General features: G+C 38.9%; 1 protein-coding gene and 1 pseudogene across 1 annotated transcript; one reads left to right on the top strand and one right to left on the bottom strand.

The window, feature by feature from the left end:
- Positions 1-654: 654 nt before the first annotated feature.
- Positions 655-17,563, bottom strand: LOC113667877 (uncharacterized). Its single transcript, XM_089207599.1, has 7 exons — positions 17,347-17,563; positions 14,288-14,328; positions 6,099-6,238; positions 5,880-5,988; positions 5,272-5,664; positions 4,091-4,558; positions 655-1,853 (listed from the first exon to the last, which is right to left on the bottom strand). The coding sequence occupies exons 1-5, from the start codon at positions 17,561-17,563 to the stop codon at positions 5,557-5,559; spliced, it is 615 nt and encodes a 204-aa protein (XP_089063725.1). The 3' UTR covers positions 655-1,853; positions 4,091-4,558; positions 5,272-5,556.
- On the top strand, positions 9,036-10,446 carry LOC149045024 (uncharacterized; annotated as a pseudogene).
- Positions 17,564-17,883: the final 320 nt, after the last annotated feature.

Raw genomic sequence — 17,883 nt, 5'->3', positions numbered from 1 at the left:
AAAATTTGTCTTTAAGAATATTTAAGAAACTTAGCTTCCGCTAAAGAAGACATGCAGACAAGCCTTTTACAGGAATAGCAGGCTCAATAATTATAGCAATTCCTTTGAAAAACACCATGACACGGAGGAGAGAGAGGGAAGGAGGAGAAAGAAAGGGTTGTGGCCATGACAATGGTAACTGAGTGGCATTTGAATGAAATCTGCTGTTTTAGATATCTATCAGCAGCATCTAATAAAAATTAAAAGAATGTTATAACAACAGAACAATTAGATCTTTATTGTTACAATCAATGACCACATAACCTAACACCACAGATAAATAAACAGAATTTCCAACACACACTTAACATGAAAGACAAATATCAACAATGTCACATAATTTCACTGTAGAGCACCGTACAAACGATAACCCTATGAATTAACATGCATATTTCTCTTTCTCTTAATTTACCAAATTGTTACCCTATCCAAACATATTATAATTACATTTATTATCATCATTTAAAACAAATCAACAAAACAAATTTCACTCCACATGCAACAACACAACACATCACACAAGTAACAAAACAATGACGCTTACTATGACTTTCCTGTGTAACAACTTTCTCCCTCACAGATACAATGCACCATTTCAGCAACACTAGATATTATTAGAGTCATATGCAAAACAATATTTTTACTAATTCAACTGGTATAACCAGTAATAAAGATTTGCAAACAGCATATACTGCACATATTTTATGTCAATTACATCATGTACATGTACACTCAGAATCTTTGATCCAATTTAATGAATGGTAAGAGAATTGAATAAAACAAAAGTCGGTCTTCAAAAGGGAGTAAACAGACAGAACAATATGTAATCTTGCTGTTAAATAAACCATTGCTTGAATGAAAAGGGTCAGTAGTTGGAAAGGTACAGCGTACTGAAGATGACTGAACGGCAGAAGATGAGTCTAAATACTAAATGATAAAGATCTTTCACTCACTAAGGCTAAATTAGTTTGCCAGGTACAATCAATAAGTGGTTTAAGTGTATGTATAGCATGATGCAATATGTTTTTCTCCTTCAGAATTTTATTTGTACGTGTCATCTATCTTGCTTTAGGTTTTTATACATGTGCAATTAGCAGGGAAAAAAGGGCAGTCTGGTGCCAACACCTAAATCTCTAATGTAATTGTTACATGATTAAATCTGATGATTTCTCTTCAAACATACAGAAATATATTAGGATTATTTGTTACAAAACTCATTTTTTGCAATAGACACTAATCAATCAGTCCATAGTCAAGTGCAGACTGTAGGCACAACACCAAGAACTTTAGCAGTTTCTCCAGACTTTACATTTAGCCTGGTTATTAGTTGGTCTTCTGTAGAATTAGTCTAGTAAGAAAGAGAAGTTGTGTTAGTATCAATTACTTTACATTATACAGCAAGTATACATCAACAACTCCCATCTCTTGCTGTAAACCTGTTTACTAACCTGTAAGTACGAAGCCAAGCCAAACGACAGAGAAGCATACAAATTCATTTAAATATATGATGCAATTTTATCACATTTGCACAAGCAGGAAACACGGCACTAAGTGAACAACTCCTTAAAAAAGAAAACAACGAAAACAAGGGGATAACACTCTAGAAGCACTCGTGATTTTGAAGCATTAACGATACATCGAACAGACGTATTTCTCACAGCGTAGTCTCCTTCTTTACGGGGCCGTGTGGGGTCTCTGGATGGCAGCCTACTGGGTACGCGATGCGTTCCTTGCGCCAGGCCCTCCTTGGTGTCACCATAGCGGATTTCACACTCGTACGTAGTCATGATGGGTAGAACTAGTCAAGGGAAGACCTTAATAATAATAATAATAATAATAATAATAATAATAATAAAAGATTTATACCGCGCCAGTATCCTACTGTTCAAAGGCGCCTACAAGAAAAAAAAAAAAAAAAAAAAAAAAAAAAACTTAAACATTAACACTTAAGACAGCTAATATTAATTATAAAAGGCTTTTCTAAAAAGTAAAGTTTTTAATCTACGTTTAAAAACAGACACAGACTGAGCATTTCTAATTTCACTTGGCAAAGCATTCCATAATGATGGTGCTGCTACAGAGAAGGATCTTGCGCCATATGTTTTCAAGTTATAGGATGGAGAAACCAGAAGGTGCTTGAATGATGAGCGTAGTTGACGCGATGGGGTGTAAGATGTAAGCAGATCACAAATGTACGACGGTGCCAGGTTGTTAAGTGCCTTGTAGGTTATAAGTAAAATCTTAAAAATAATACGTTGGTTAACGGGAAGCCAATGAAGATTGAAAAGAACAGGCGTAATGTGATCATGCTTTTTTGTAAGTGTGACGAGGCGCGCCGCGGCATTCTGGACGTGTTGTAGCCTTTTTATAGCGTAGGCTGGTAGGCCATACAAAAGGGAATTACAGTAATCCAGCTTCGAAGATACAAACATATGAACCAGCAATTCAGTAGTGGTCGCTGAAAGATATTTCCTGATATAGCTAATATTTCGCAAATGATAAAAAGAAGATTTACAAATGTCAGTAATATGATCCTTAAAGCAAAAATGGCTGTCGAACATAGTGCCGATATTCCTCGCCTTCTGCACGGAAGGGATAGTCTCACCAGCAACTGAAATTTCGTGAAGGAGTGGTCTTGGAAGATGTTTAGCGGAAATTACCAATAATTCAGTTTTGTCTTTATTTAATTTAAGACGATTAACCATCATCCAATGACTGATTTCATCCACACAGCTCTCGATGCTAGAAACCGCTAGATCCCTATCACCCAGTACGGTTGGTTGGAAAGACAAGTAAAGCTGTGAGTCGTCAGCATAAAAATGATAGCTCAGGTTAAATTTCTTTACGATATCTGAAAGCGGTGAAGTATAAAGCAAATACAAAATGGGTCCCAAGACAGATCCTTGTGGCACTCCACATTTAAGGTCATGTTTCGTCGAAGTACCACCATCAACGGAGACATATTGCGTGCGATTCGATAAATAAGATTGCAACCATAATAGAGGCTTCCCAGCTATCCCAAACCGTACACGTAAACGAGAGAGGAGGATGGTATGATCGACTGTATCGAAGGCAGCGGAAAGGTCTAACAACAGTAAAATTACGATTCGACGATTATCAATGGCAGAAAGAATATCATTGTGAACACGAATAAGTGCAGTTTCAGCACTGTGATATTTCTTGTACGCCGACTGGAATGTCTCATTTAACTCATAATCGTTAATGTAGGAGATAAGTTGATTAGCTACCAATTTTTCAATTGCTTTGCTAATAAATGAAAGATTCGATACAGGACGATAATTGCAGAATTGAGTATGATCCAAAGAAGATTTTTTAAGGAGCGGGCGTAACATTGCAACCTTGAGTTGCGAAGGCATCTGACCAGATTCCAATGAGATATTTATGATTTTTGAAATGAAAGGCAACAGAACACTAAGTGCATTTCTTGTAACATAACCAGGAAGAGGATCAAGAGCACATGACTTAGCAGCCAGATTCATGATACATGTATGAACTTCATCCGCTGTTACCATTTTGAAAATATCAAAAGAATATGGACAGGCGTTGTCAACAACAGCAACTGTATCTCGATGAGGGAAAGCAGCAGTCGTTATATGACCCCGTATTCTATCTATCTTTGTAGTGAAGTACTTAATAAACTTGTTAGCAAGATCAGTGGGCGATTTGCAGGGGGGATAAAGGAAGGCAACCCCAATAGATCGAAGCTTTCTGAATGAAATAATCTTCTTGTCGAGCGGCGGCTTATTAAGCGAGAGCTGGAAGTGAACAGCAGCATGATCAGAGATGACAAAAGGAGAACCAATTGTTAAATTCGAAACAATACTATCATCAGATCTTAACAGTAAATATCCTCAAATTAAGACTACTAAAACAGTCGATTTCGACAATACTTAGCTTTGAAACGAAGCCGAACTTTATTAAGAGCGGCATTCCCCTTGTATTCCTTACCTGTAACATATTTCACAGTTTCGTTTTCCCAAACAAGATGCCACACTAAGCCTTGTTTACTTAAGCATTTATCTCAACTGACCTTATTTCTTAGTAAACACGGGTGTGATTCAAAAGGACATTTGCTGTAACAGGAAGATAAAGTACATCAGTCTCTGTAGCTATTTCCACAGGATGTCCCACGTGACCTAAGCCACTATCTCCGACCTCGCCTACTGCCCCAGCAAATATCTTCACATCCAGAACAGATAACATACGTTGGGTTTCTGATTGTAGATTAATAACGCGATAAAAGAGACAAGGGTTACCAGTCCAGGTTGACAGGCAAGCCAGTCGATAGTGGTGGCTGCTTTATCCTGCAACGACAACTATCAATGCCGATGTTTTTCAGTATTACACTATGAACGTAAGTGCAGCCTTCCTTTAGCACCCCAAAAGACACCTGTGGAGGCTGCAGCTCTAAGCCTCAAAGATTCGCGACTTTATGCTGATCACCAGTCACAGACACTGTGTGTACACCACGACGCACGGGGTCCTCGATTTTATAGATCTAAAATTTGATTGAAAAAAATAACAGATAATGATCAGAACTTAACATCAAAATAAAGAGAGACTGTGTTAACTTCAAGTACCCAGCAATTCGTCACACAAATATTTCTCTAGTATAGAGTAAACTATGATCGTGAAGAAATGAAAAATACAACCTTTCTCGCTCTCCCCGTAAGGTATTAGGCAGTTACAACAAACTGCACATTCCAACAACGCACCGCTCTCACTTCACTAATGTTTGGTTTAAGAAACCCTATGGTTTGACAGAGGAGAGAACATTTTGGCTGCGAGTTTATTCATTCAAATTTGTGCAACAGGTGTCAATTGCAGAAACGCACCTGGCTGTTGGGAAGAGCTCCAGGTTTAGAACTCTTTATACAGCTGGGAAGTTTAACTTTATCTTTCTTAGTTTCTCTGGTAACATCGAGTTACAAACTTCCGGGACCGACGTGCGGCATTTCAGCTGTTAAGAGATAATTGATCCATTCATATAACGTTCTTACCTGATCAAAAAAAGTCATTTACTTGAAAACAAAAGCGAATTAAGTAAGCTTCTGGATTCATAACAAGAAGTGACACTATACATACACAATTAACAGGAGTCGCACCACTAAGTTCAGAGAACACAAGTATAGAATAGCACAGCACAGCACAGCACAGCACAACACTGCATAGCAATGCATGACATGATAAACTGTTGCAATAGAGCCCCACCTGAAACAATTAGACCGTTTTCATAGCCATCTGGGTCCTTTAGTTCGATGGGTCCTTCCAATCTCTCCTCTTGTGACGAGGGGGACTCTCCACTGTGAGGAGTCCCCCTGGAGAGAGGAATCTTGGAAAAGAGGCTCAGAGGCCTGGAGAGGTGTTGGATTACTGGGACGAGGATTAGTAGTCGTTAAGGCCTGTCGTGTAGTCGTGAAGGGGTAGGATTAGTTGGACGGACAGGGGTGGGGGTGTCCTTACCAGTAGCAAGCGCAGGAGTGGGGTTAGTAGGTCTTATGCCGTTTGATGTGGCACTTGGTTCTCCCGCTGGATGTGAGGAAAGCTCTCGACTTGTTGTGGGGAGGACAACATCAGGGCTAGAAGCAATTTCGCTTCCTTCATCTGTGGTAAGAGTCAGGGATAATAATAGGTCATCAGTTTCATGTGACTGAAGTACTTCGACCAAAGGAACAAAATAGAAAACAGTTTACAGAAAACTACATGTGCGACAATTCAAAGCACATTTGAAAGGTACAGACTCGTACAATAATCCGAAGAAGTAAACAAAGGAAAGCAAATAAACCACAACGGTGGAGAGATAATCGAGTACATCGTACCTGTGCAGCCAGACGTGGTGCTTTCCTGGTGTACAACTTTTTCTGGTGTTTCAGCGGGGCTACTTTCTCCAGGGAGTGGACGACGTGCTTGATTTCAGAAACTCTTGCCCTGACATAAAAACAGATGCCACCTCTATTAACACTACGATTGAAATCATTTTACAAGCTGATAATAACTCCATTTTTTCTACATGCACTAACTTATTGACAGCCTCATACCTGATCTCGTCACGAAATAGGGAGGAACTTCTCTGTATCTTAAGGTATGTTTCCCATAATCCAGCTTGGCCAGTTCTATTTGGTCCCGCTCCCACTCTCACAAAGCTCAGAGTTGATAGTTTCCAGACAGACCCTGTCGTCTAAGTGCAAATGTAAAAATGCACAAAAAACAAAATATGGCTTAAAAGTAACATCTCAAGTACCTCCTTTCTAGGGGGGACGAAAACAAACTCTACGGGAAATCGTAACAAACTTCAAGTATGCGTCTTTTCAAGCGATTATACAGCAGAAAAGGCCTTCTTAAAAGACACTCTCACCTTCAGATCGGGTAGTATCGAAATCTCCTACACCTTATTGGTTCCCTAAGCGACACCAAGGACCGATAAGAATAACGGAAACTCGATTCTCAAGCCTAACGATCTACGTATAAAAGATCACAGAAGTAATTTCCACCCGGGAACGGAATTGAGTTTAAAACGCCACTCTTCCTTTCCCTGAAAGACTTTGCTATTGCAACACCATCTTCAAACAACAGCTGAAGAGATTTGTGAAGAGTTGAAACCGTCGGTACTGTTGTAGCTATTATAAACAATTGCACCCATGTCTGCCTTTGACAACTCTCTAGCGGAATACCTTACACCAATTCTAAGTGAAGAAGACGAAAACGGTATCTCAGCACCAAAGACGCTAGACTATCTTCGCAATGACGTAAACTTACACCATGAAATAAATGCCTTGAACGAAGAGAATGATGACGAAAACAGCCTTCCACTATCACAACCAAGGCCGACACGATAAAATCCGACCCCGTCAAAAAGGAAACAAGAGAGCAGCCCACTAAAACAAGACCTTTTAAAGCGAGGTTTAAAGAGAAAATGCAAAGATCTTAATGCTGTGGAGGCTAATACCCAAAACTGAACAATTTATCAAAAAACTTGAGAAATGTTGAGAAAATTGGACTCGTCCGATCTCTTTGCAATATTCGGCGAAGCCAAACATCACGCCGGACATAATCTACGATAGAGCAGTAAAAGAAATAAAACAACAAGCTTAAGCTAGCTTTCACAGAAGAGGGCTAGAGAGGCAAAAAAAAAGGGTTAACTAAGAACTCTCAGCTCATAACAACAAACACGTAAATAGGCAACCGTTAAAAGGAAAGCACTCGCTATAAAATTCAGTGATAAAATAGCCAAATTAAGGAATGAGATTTCTGACCTTAAAGAGCTTATTCATACACTTACAAATAAAAGAGATGAAAAATATAAGTTTGTTTGTTAGGCAGTATACTATCTAGATTGACGAAGAATAAATGCATGGGCAGCCGTTAATCACACCCCAGAGCGCACGTTGGTACCGGAACTTTAGAATGTGATGTAACCATGCGCGAGTAACGCAACGGTGACATGACATTCCCCCTTGTCAAAAAAAATTATATATACAAATACAAACAAATAATGTCTGTAACGTCCAAAACAAAATTAATGTGACCCATTGTTCAATAATAAAAAGATAAAAACATGAACAAGAAGAAAAATGTTTCATAAGCGAGGCACTGAGGATATGGAGTGCTCTTGTGAGGTTGTACTATGTTAGCCCACCTTCTTGTAAAGTTCGTTGTCATTAAACTTCTTTGGCGTTCGGGGCATTGTCTGTTATACAACATACTGGGATGCCGTGGCCAGCAAAGTGGGCTATGGTGGGCACAACGATGGTGGTGGATTGAGTGTTTATCAGCTGGTCCAATTCATAGAAATCACTGTAATGGTCTACGGTGACTAGGTACTGCTTCTGTTGGAACTCAAGTATATCTTGCGGGATGAACTGCCAAGGTCGTGTAAGGACAGGATGGGATAGTATAGGCTCAGTGGCAGCTTGCTTTCCATACTAGGGCATGACTGGCAATATGCATCTATGTCTTTAGACATGTTGGGCCAGAAAATTGCTCTTGAGCGAAACGAAGGCAATGTTCTGCTCCCCCATGGCATTAGTGGATTTTGCTCAGCATACTTGGTCTGAGAGAGGTAGGGAGGAGGCGCGAGTAGGATTAAGAAGAATACCATTTGCAATGCTGAGTTCTTCACGAAAGTGCCAGAGTGCTTGGAGTTGATGGTGTAGGAACTTCTTAGCAGGTGGCCAACCGTGGAGGTGGTAATGCTGCAGCAAGTGCATGTCAGAGCATGATGATGTGGCACTGCATAGTTGCTCGCATATGGTATCGGTGAGGGCCGGCGAGGGCCGGTGAGGTGAGGCCCAAGTGAGCAAGATGAACGTGAAACACATGCATGCTGTTCGGCATGGATGGGTTGAAGGCTTCGTCTTGACATGAGGATCTGGATAGGGTGTCTGCTAAATGCAAGAAAGAACCTTTCTCTGTACACAACGGTAAAGTTGTAACGCTGTAGAAAAAGCGTCATATTCTACAGATGTTTAGGCGCTGAGGCGAGGTCCTTCTTGAAGATTGGCTGAAGTGGTCGTTGGTCTATATGGACTGTGTGTTGGATTTTCCCAAAAGCCATGGGTGGAATTTTTTGATGGCTTCGACAATAGCCAGGCGCTTTTTTTCGATTTTACGCTGCTCGTGGTTAGGCCTTCTGCTGTACGCAGTGGGTCGTAGAGAAGACTTGTCAAGGGCACTGCTATCGTGTAGAGGTGGCTAGGACTTGGCAAAGGCTTGCTGGTGCCTTGGACCATAGGATTGGTGAGGTTTTATAGAGGTTGGGTGACGCTGCTAAGTTGGGGACAGAATTTGGCCAGGTCATTAATAGCCCCTATGAATCGGGACACTGCTTCCTTGTCGGTTTCGAGTAGACATTAATCATGAAATCTGGTCTCCCAGTGACGGTTAGGATCACGGTTTAATTGCACGGCTTGTACATCGAAGATAGGTTTTTCGTGCTTCAGCATAGCGCAATTGTAAAATGTTGATGAAGGTTTGAGATGTTGCAGAAGAGGCTATTCAAGTGTGCAGTTGTGTCTACGGGAAGCTGGCTTGCGGTAAACCATGTTAAGCAGTATGCTTTTTAGATTGACGGAGAATAAACACATGGGCAGCCACTGAGCACGCGTTGATACGGGAACTTGAAAATGTGATGTAATCATTGTGAGTAATGCAATGGTAACATGACAAGTTCTCTTACTCTAAAAAAGCTGGCTTTAACAACAGCGGAAGCAGAACAAAAAGCATACGACGCAAAGAGCGTAGAAACTCTTTAAAATATAAGCTTTCAGCCAAAGAAAGGGAGACGAACGAAACATTCCAAAAAGATCTCTCAAACTATCATATTTCTGACAGTCAAGTCAGTGTGCTATCAAAGGGTCTCAAATTCATCCCAACACCCGTGACCAACCAGTGTGAAATTAAGCAACAACTCTTGTGAGATTTTGTAGAATTCGCAAGACGAATGCGCGGCTTCAATACATCTTTCATAGACAAAACAAGAACCACTTCCGTTTCATGTTAAATCAAACTTGATGCCACCGGTTCAGCCTTCTATTGCCTTTTAGAGAAATGTAAAAACACAACTTAGGGAGATTACTGTAACTAAGCCAAAAAATGATTTGTCACGCAATGAGGTCATGGCTTTAAAAGACTCTGCTTTACACCTCAAAAACGCAGAAAACAGGTACAACAGCCATCATGAATAAGACAGAAAAAGTAGAAGAGGCCAAAGTGCAACTCGACAACAGACTTCACAACAAACCTCTAAGATCACCGATAGTAAAAAACACGCAGAAAAGGGTTAATGAGATCATTGGCCAAATGCATCGGGGCAAACACATTAATGACATCACTAGGAAATGGCTTTCACAAACTCTCGATCCACCTAGAACACCAATATTCCATAAGCTCTCGAAAATACACAAACCTATACCGGTCGGTAGACATATAATCTCAGGTTGTTACGGCCCTACCGAGAGAATATCGTCTTTTGTGGAGATACTACTCTAGCCCATGGCGCAATGCAACAATCCCATATGAAGGATATCACTGCTTTTATCAACTTCTTAGAAAAAAAAAGGTAGGCAAATATGCTATTCTAGTATCAACGGACGTTTCTAGCTTGTATACAAATATATCTCACGAAGGAGGAACAAATATAGTATGTGAAGCATTTGAAAAGTTCAACAACCATAATGCACCGATCCCAACGCACTACCTCAGGGAAATGCTTGTCTTAATTCTTCAAGAAAATTCGTTTCAATACAATGAGGTAAACTTCCTCAAACACAGGGAACCGCTATGGGTACGGAAATGGCAGTGCCCTTTGCCAATATTTCCATAGTGGAAATTAAAACGAAAATAATCCAACAAAGCAAAACCGAGCCAAGAAAGTGGACGATATATTGATAACGTTTTCTCCCTTTGGGATTGAGACAGGAAAGAGATACATCAGTTTATTAAACGAACTAACTATTTTCACTGTACTATCAAGTTTACAGCCGAAATATCAGAGAACCCAATCACTTTCCTAGATGCCACAGTGTTTAAAGGGGAAAGATTCGCAAAAGATTCCATCTGGATATCAGAACCCAGTACAAGCCGACCGAGACCTTCCAATTTACGCACTTCATCTCCTGCGACCCACCAGGCGTAAAACATGGTTTCATTAAAGTCGAAGCAATAAGATTGCTCAGGACATACACTTCGAAAGAAATATTGGAAGAGGGCTTTCTAAATTTCAAACAACGCCTCAAAGCAAGAGGTTACCTAGAAAACATCAAAGAAAGGTCTCTGTCAGGGCAATTGGCTCTTACACATTCACAAAAACCAAGGTCACGAACGTTTATTGCCTTTTGTCACAACATACAACCCGGCCGTTAAAAATTTAAAACAAATATCAATACAAAATTGGAGTAACCCTTGCTGAAAGCAATCTTTTCAAAACCTCCGACCATCTCTTTCAAACAGAGAAAATCACGTTCGTAAGAGAAAAAATTTAATGTGAGGGCACTAACGTGACGCAACCACAAAAGCCACATGGGGAGTCCTTGCAAACCTGTTCTCACCTGAGCTAACAAGCCAACTGGGAGCTGATCATTAAGTTGGTTCCAAGTAAACCCTCCAAATGGTAAATAATGACTGTAAATATATGGAAATCATATGTGTGCACTGTGGTTGTTAGCTCACTTGTTAGAGCGCTGCACCGGTATCGTAGAGGTCATGGGTTCAAATCCCTTATGGGCCTGAATTTTTTTCAGGCCCTATTTCAACTTCTAGTTCAGTTGTGTTCAAAACTGCGAGGATCACCTCTATGTTCATTATTTCCTGCCACCTAATTTTCTTTAATTTTCCAACGACACGTCGGTAATGAGTAATTTCATTCTCAAGTTCCTTCTGACAATCACAAATCATCTGTAACCTCAAATATTACCAAAGAAATTAGTTTCAAAATGCTGACTACAGACATAAGATTTTTTGTTTACCGGAGTGTTCTCTCGACGCAGTTTCACGAGCCATTGTGCCAGCAAATTCTTGTTTTAAAGCGACAGCGAATGCCATGATAAGTCCTTGCATTCCGCTTTGGAACTTCGGTTTTGACACCCAAAAGCTATGCAATGCTTCACCATGGATAAAGAAACTAAAAACTCGAGAAAATATTATGTAAATACCAAGCTACTACTAATTTCCCTCTCTGCTTCCTTGTACTTTAGAGCGAGCTAGACCCGATAGCCTCGTTTTGACGTAAGCTCATCCGGAGACCGCTGATTTCGCGTGCTCAACTCCGATAAGAGCTATTCTAGTTCTTCTCTCTCATTCTCAAGAGCATCAATCTTCTCTTGATTTTCTATCATCCTTTCTCTTGCTCTTTCTGTCATAGCTTAGTCTTCATTCTTATCATCGGCAATTCCACGATCCTCCTGTATAGACTTCTGTTTCTCTATAATTTCCTTCTCCTTCTCGGCAATCAAAACCTCTCCCTCTGTGACAAGTGAGATTCTTACTGTTACTTACAAAGGATATGTCTTCTTTCCTTGGCAACCTTCCTGTTCTACGACAAGGAACCTAGAGTTCCGAAGCTTTTGTCTTGGATAATTTTCGTAAGAGAGTCCCATGCCTTTTCATTTGAAGTTAATTAGTATCACCTTTGATGAAAGATGTTTCAGCAGTTTCCGATGCTTTCTGAAAAGGTTTTGTCGTATTTCATTTATCTTCATCATTATCATCATCAACACCACCGTCATTGTGTTTCAAAAAAGGATCACTATCTCCAAAATCATCCATTTTAAAGTAAAATATCTCCTATTTTAAAATGAAAGTCGGAGAAAAAACCAACCCAAACTTTGAAAAAAAGACGTCAAACACCCTCAAGGCTGACCGTGAAATTCATTGAGTAACGTTTAGCCCTAATAGAGCATCTTCAGCTGAAGTTCTTAAAGTCTCAGTTCCAAAGCATAATGACAGAGTTGTCCTTGTGCCAGGATCTCTTTCACTCATCTTTGACGCGGCAGTTAATGGTTACGCAAACAGTCATATCGTGAACAAGGTCGCAAGAGTTCTTGTTGACAGGTTGACTGAGAAATTCGCAGGAGAAATTGCGTAGGACAATGATGTTTATGATCTATTCAAGCTCTAGGAGGACCTCTTCTTGACTAAGGATGAGAAGGCGAACATGCTCAGAGAAGTTATTCAGTCTGTCCATCTTTCAAAGATCAGATGCAATGCTGAAGATAAGAAGAAATCAGGAGTTGACAAAGAGAATAAGCTCAATGATGTTTATCGGAACAAATATAGGATTTCATCATGAGATTCTGAAGGATCGTGGAGTCTTCCCAAGAGCTGTTTCTGATAAGCTTCTTTTCGAGCTCAGGCTGCACCTGCCAGCAATGTTATAATAGGGTCTGTTTAGACACAGCTTTCCTATGAAGTGACCAACATCCAGCTTGAGCAAAAATGGAAAGAGATTCATGTGCGAGCGTCACTCTTCCCAAGACAATCTTAGTGGATGAGAGATTAGACGCGATTATCAGTGAGGGCATCAATATTCCAAGAAGGTCAATGAAGTGACTTCCTCTTCTTTTTTACGAGCTAAATATCGCTAGTGCGAGAGACAGAGAGAAGGCATTCAATCCTGACATCATTGAATGGAAGGTGATTGTCAAATAAGCTTTACAGTCAAGGAATCCAAGGAGGCAAGAGATATGTGGGAACAGGTCTGCAGAAGATTTGGCAAGTAAACAGCACGATGAAGGCAACAGACTTTTATGCTGGAGGCAGATTCGCTTTTTTTATCTATCTCATGGGTATGAGAGACAATGATCTTAATGGAAGTGGATTGAGATTGGTGAATACAGAGGAAGGAGTTAAGCTCACAATTAACAGGGAAGCATCGGGCTCATCCCCTCAGATGCTCAGCTCAGTATAATTAACCGTGAGCTGGAAAGCGTGACTTATTAATGGGATAGTTTCTCATTTACAAAGGCACAATGTTGCCAGAAGAGCAAATCAAGGCACGCCACAACTTTTTTGCGAGAAGATACAACGTTGATATTTGAAAATCTTCACACAAACAATCAACACCCTCTCGACACCTCGATGGCACGACAAGAGGATCATTCGAGATGATACTATTCACACCCTCTTCAGAACTCACGAGTGAGACTGTGAACTTTATTCACCTGTGAAAAAGTTGCCTTAAAATCAAGGTTGTCTCCAAAATGTGCAAGAAATGTTTTTTGAAATCAAAGTTGATTTCAAAGATGACTTGATATCAAGGTTAAATTTCATGAGTCCAATAAAAGTCAAGGTTGTTTTATAAGTGTGTCAGAATCCCCCTGTTCTAACTACCCGCCCCCAATTGTAGTCGAGATTTTACATAAGCAGAAGCCACATGTGTAACACCTCCACGTCTGGGATCACCACCCAAAATCCAATCAAGCTACTAATTTTTTTTCGGGTGTGTCTGGGATATATTCTCCGACCACTTCTGATGATGCAAAATGGGTACCGAGTCAGAAGTTTATCCTCGGCCACTCCCAACGATTTGACACGACCTTTCTCAATAACCCAATCTGATGTGATTGAATTTTCTCGATGAAACTTAAGGGGAAAAAAGAACAAAAAACACATTTCGAACATTAGCAAAACTCCTGTCAATCTTATTAATCTGTTACTAATTTATGGCCACCTATGGTGTTATTGTAGCATTTCTAATAAATTTGTAAGGGACGATGAACAAGGAGCACCTCACCTTTCTTGCTCCTTGGCAGTGACTAAAAACGCTGGCACAATCTGCAAGAATAAAAACATTGTCAACGAAGAAATCGGAGCCTTTTTTGAACGGAACTGGAACACTTAAGGATAGAAATTCAATTTGTCACGCTTTGATTAGCTGTCACTTGCTCGTCAAAATATTCCTAAAGCCATTATGTGACACCGCTGTATCCTATGATCTCCTTGCTTTTTTATTCCCAAATCAAGACTACTGTCGAATTTATTTGCCATAATCGTGCCAAAAAAAAATATCCATTTGGGCATCATTATTTCAAATAAGTCAATCAAGTAAGAAATCGTTAACGCTTACAACCATCAGGTGACGTTAACATAACTATTTTACCTGCGTCATCGGACTGTATTACCAATTGCTGTCAAAATTGGCCCGTTTATAAACTCTGGAGATTTTAGTATTGCAAACAGTTTAAAATTTGGTTTTTCTCTGTTCTGTCGAGTTTCACTTCTCGCCTTTTTTTTGTACCTGTTTTTGGTTCGTGTTCTTTTAATTTGTTTCGTTTTTTTAGCAGTTGCTAGCAATTGAGAAGCGTCAAGCTATTTTCAGCGACCGACAGCAAATATAATTTAAAAGCCTACAATGCAACTGTCTTAAGTGCATCATGGTGAACTCAATCGGCAGAATCGAAATAAAAGGAGTGAAGATCGTCAACGAAAATTGAAAGCGAATCATCAACAAATTAACAACGGAATTAAACAACTAATAGGCCTAGAATGAAACTCGTTTTATTGATCCGAACAATACCAAAAGAAACAACTAGTAATAATAATATCTTTCTCACCTTTTCCTTTTTGTTTTGTTTCGTTTTTTTAGCAGTTACTAGCAATCGAGAAGCGTCAAGCCATTTTCAGCGACCGACAGCAAATATAATTTAAAAGCCTACATTGCAATTGACTTACGTGCATCATGGTAAATTCAATCGGCAGAATCGAAATAAAATCGGTGAAGATCGTCAACGAAAATTGACAGCGAATCATCAACAATCTAACTGAATTAAACAATTAATAGGCCTAGAATGAAACTCGTTTTACTGATCCGAACAATACCAAAAGAAAATAGCTAAAAATGATATATTTCTCACCTTTTCCCTTTTGTTTAATAATTGATTATTCCAAACAAAATGGAGAGTCGCCAAACATAAAAACCTCGTTCCGTGATGACACAAACAACAAAAAGGATGAAGATGACGAGTATTTTGCATAAGGATATATTTCAGAATCCAATAACTATTTTCTTTTAATGTTTATGACTTCACTTCGAGGTGAACCAATAAGAGGACAGCAAAATTGTCCCATTGCAACCATCTGGTGTAAAATAAAGTGAGTGTTAACTAAAAATAGTTTATTTATACAGTTTTTCCCTTCTAAACAGTTTTGAACTTGTTTTTTTTGTTTTAATCATTACCTTCTAGTAACACCGCTTCATCCTAGGATCTCATGTGTTTTTAATGCGCAAATTTAAACTACTGTTGAATTTATTTGCCATAATCGTACCAAAAATAAACATTTCTTTGAACATGGTCATTAATTCAAATGAGCCAATCGAGTAAGAGATCGTTGACGATTGCAGCCATCTGGTGAAGAATCACATGACTATTTTACAAGCGTCATCGGACTGTATTACCAATTTCTGTCAAAATTGGTCCTTTTTAAAACTCTGGAGATTTGAGTATTGAGAACAGTTTAAAATTTGGTTTTTCTCTGTTCTGTCGAGTTTTGCTTCTCTTTTTTTTTCGTATCTGTTTTTATTTCGTGTTATTTTTTTTAGTTATTAGCAATTGAGTTGAGTTTAGCTATTTTCAGAGACCGACAGCAAATATAATTAAAAAGAGCCTACAATGCAATTGACTCAAGTGCATCATGGTAAACTCAATCGGCAGAATCGAAATAAAATGAGTGAAGATCGTCAACGAAAATTGACTGCGAATCATCAACAATTTAACAACAGAATTAAACAACTAATAGGTCAGAATGAAACTCGTTTTACTGATCCGAACAATACCAAAAGAAAACAACAACTAATAATAATATCTTTCTCACCTTTTTTCTTTTGTTTACAAATTGATTATTCCCAAACAAAATGGAAAGTCACTAGCCATAAAACCTCGTTCCGTGATGACACAAACAATAAAAAAGACGAAGACGACGAGTATTTTGCGTAAGGATATATTTCAGAATCCAATAACTATTTTCTTTAAATGTTTATGACCTCACTTCGAAGTGAGCCAATGAGAGGACAGCAAAATTGTCCCATTGCAACCATCTGGTGAAGAATTAAGTGAGTGTGAACTAAAAGTAGTTTATTTATTCAGTGTTTCCCTTCTAAAAAGTTTGAGTTAATTGTAAATTAATTTTAACTCACTGCCAAAGCTAATGGAAAACTTGTTTTTTGTTTGAATCGTTACCTTTTAGTGACGCCGGTGTATTCTAAGCTCTCCTTTGTTTTTAATGCGCAAATTCAAACTACTGTCGAGTTTATTTGGTATAATCGTGCCAAAAAAAAACACCTTCTTGGGCATCGTAAATATTTCGAATGAGTCAATCATGTAATAGATCGTTAACTCTTGCAACCATCTGGTGACGGTAACATAACTATTTTACCGGCGTCATCGGACTGTATAGCCGATTGCTGTCAAAATTGGAACTTTTAAAAACTCTGGGGATTTTATTATTACGAACAGTTTAAAATTTGGTTTTTCTCTGTTCTGTCGAGTTTTGCTTCTCGCTTTTTTTCGTACCTGTTTTTATTGCGTGTCATTCATTATTATTTTTTAGTGGTTATTAGCAATTAAGAAGCATTGAGCTATTTTTTTTGCCTACAATGCAATTGCCTCAAGTGCATCATGGTAAATTCAACCGGCAGAATCGAAATAAAATCGGTGAAGATCGTCAACGAAAATTGACAGCGAATCATCAACAATTTAACTGAATTAAACAATTAATAGGCCTAGAATGAAACTCGTTTTACTGATCCGAACAATACCAAAAGAAAACAACTAATAATGATAATATCTTTCTCACCTTTTCCCTTTTGTTTAAAAAATGGATTATTCCAAACAAAACGGAGAGTCGCCAAACATAAAGACCTCGTTCCGTGATGACACAAACAATAAAAAGGATGAAGATGACGAGTATTTTGCATAAGGATATATTTCAGAATCCAATTTCTTTTAATGTTTATGACCTCCCTTCGAGGTGAACCAATTAGAGGACAGCAAAATTGTCCCATTGCAACCATCTGGTGAAGAATTAAGTGAGTGTTAACTAAAAATAGTTTATTTATACAGTTTTTCCCTTCTAAATAGTTTTGAACTTGTTTTTTTGTTTTAATCATTACCTTCTAGTAACACCGCTTCATCCTAGGATCTCATGTGTTTTTAATGCGCAAATTTAAACTACTTTTGAATCTATTTGCCATAATCGTGCCAAAAATAAACATTTCTTTGAACATGGTCATTAATTCAAATGAGCCAATCGAGTAAGAGATCGTTGACGATTGCAGCCATCTGGTGAAGAATCACATAACTATTTTACAAGCGTCATCGGACTGTATTATCA

Source organism: Pocillopora damicornis, chromosome 5, assembly GCF_964200805.1.
Source record: "Pocillopora damicornis chromosome 5, jaPocDami1.2, whole genome shotgun sequence".
NCBI classification, from domain to species: domain Eukaryota; kingdom Metazoa; phylum Cnidaria; class Anthozoa; order Scleractinia; family Pocilloporidae; genus Pocillopora; species Pocillopora damicornis.
This window is presented reverse-complemented; position numbering and strand designations above follow the sequence as displayed.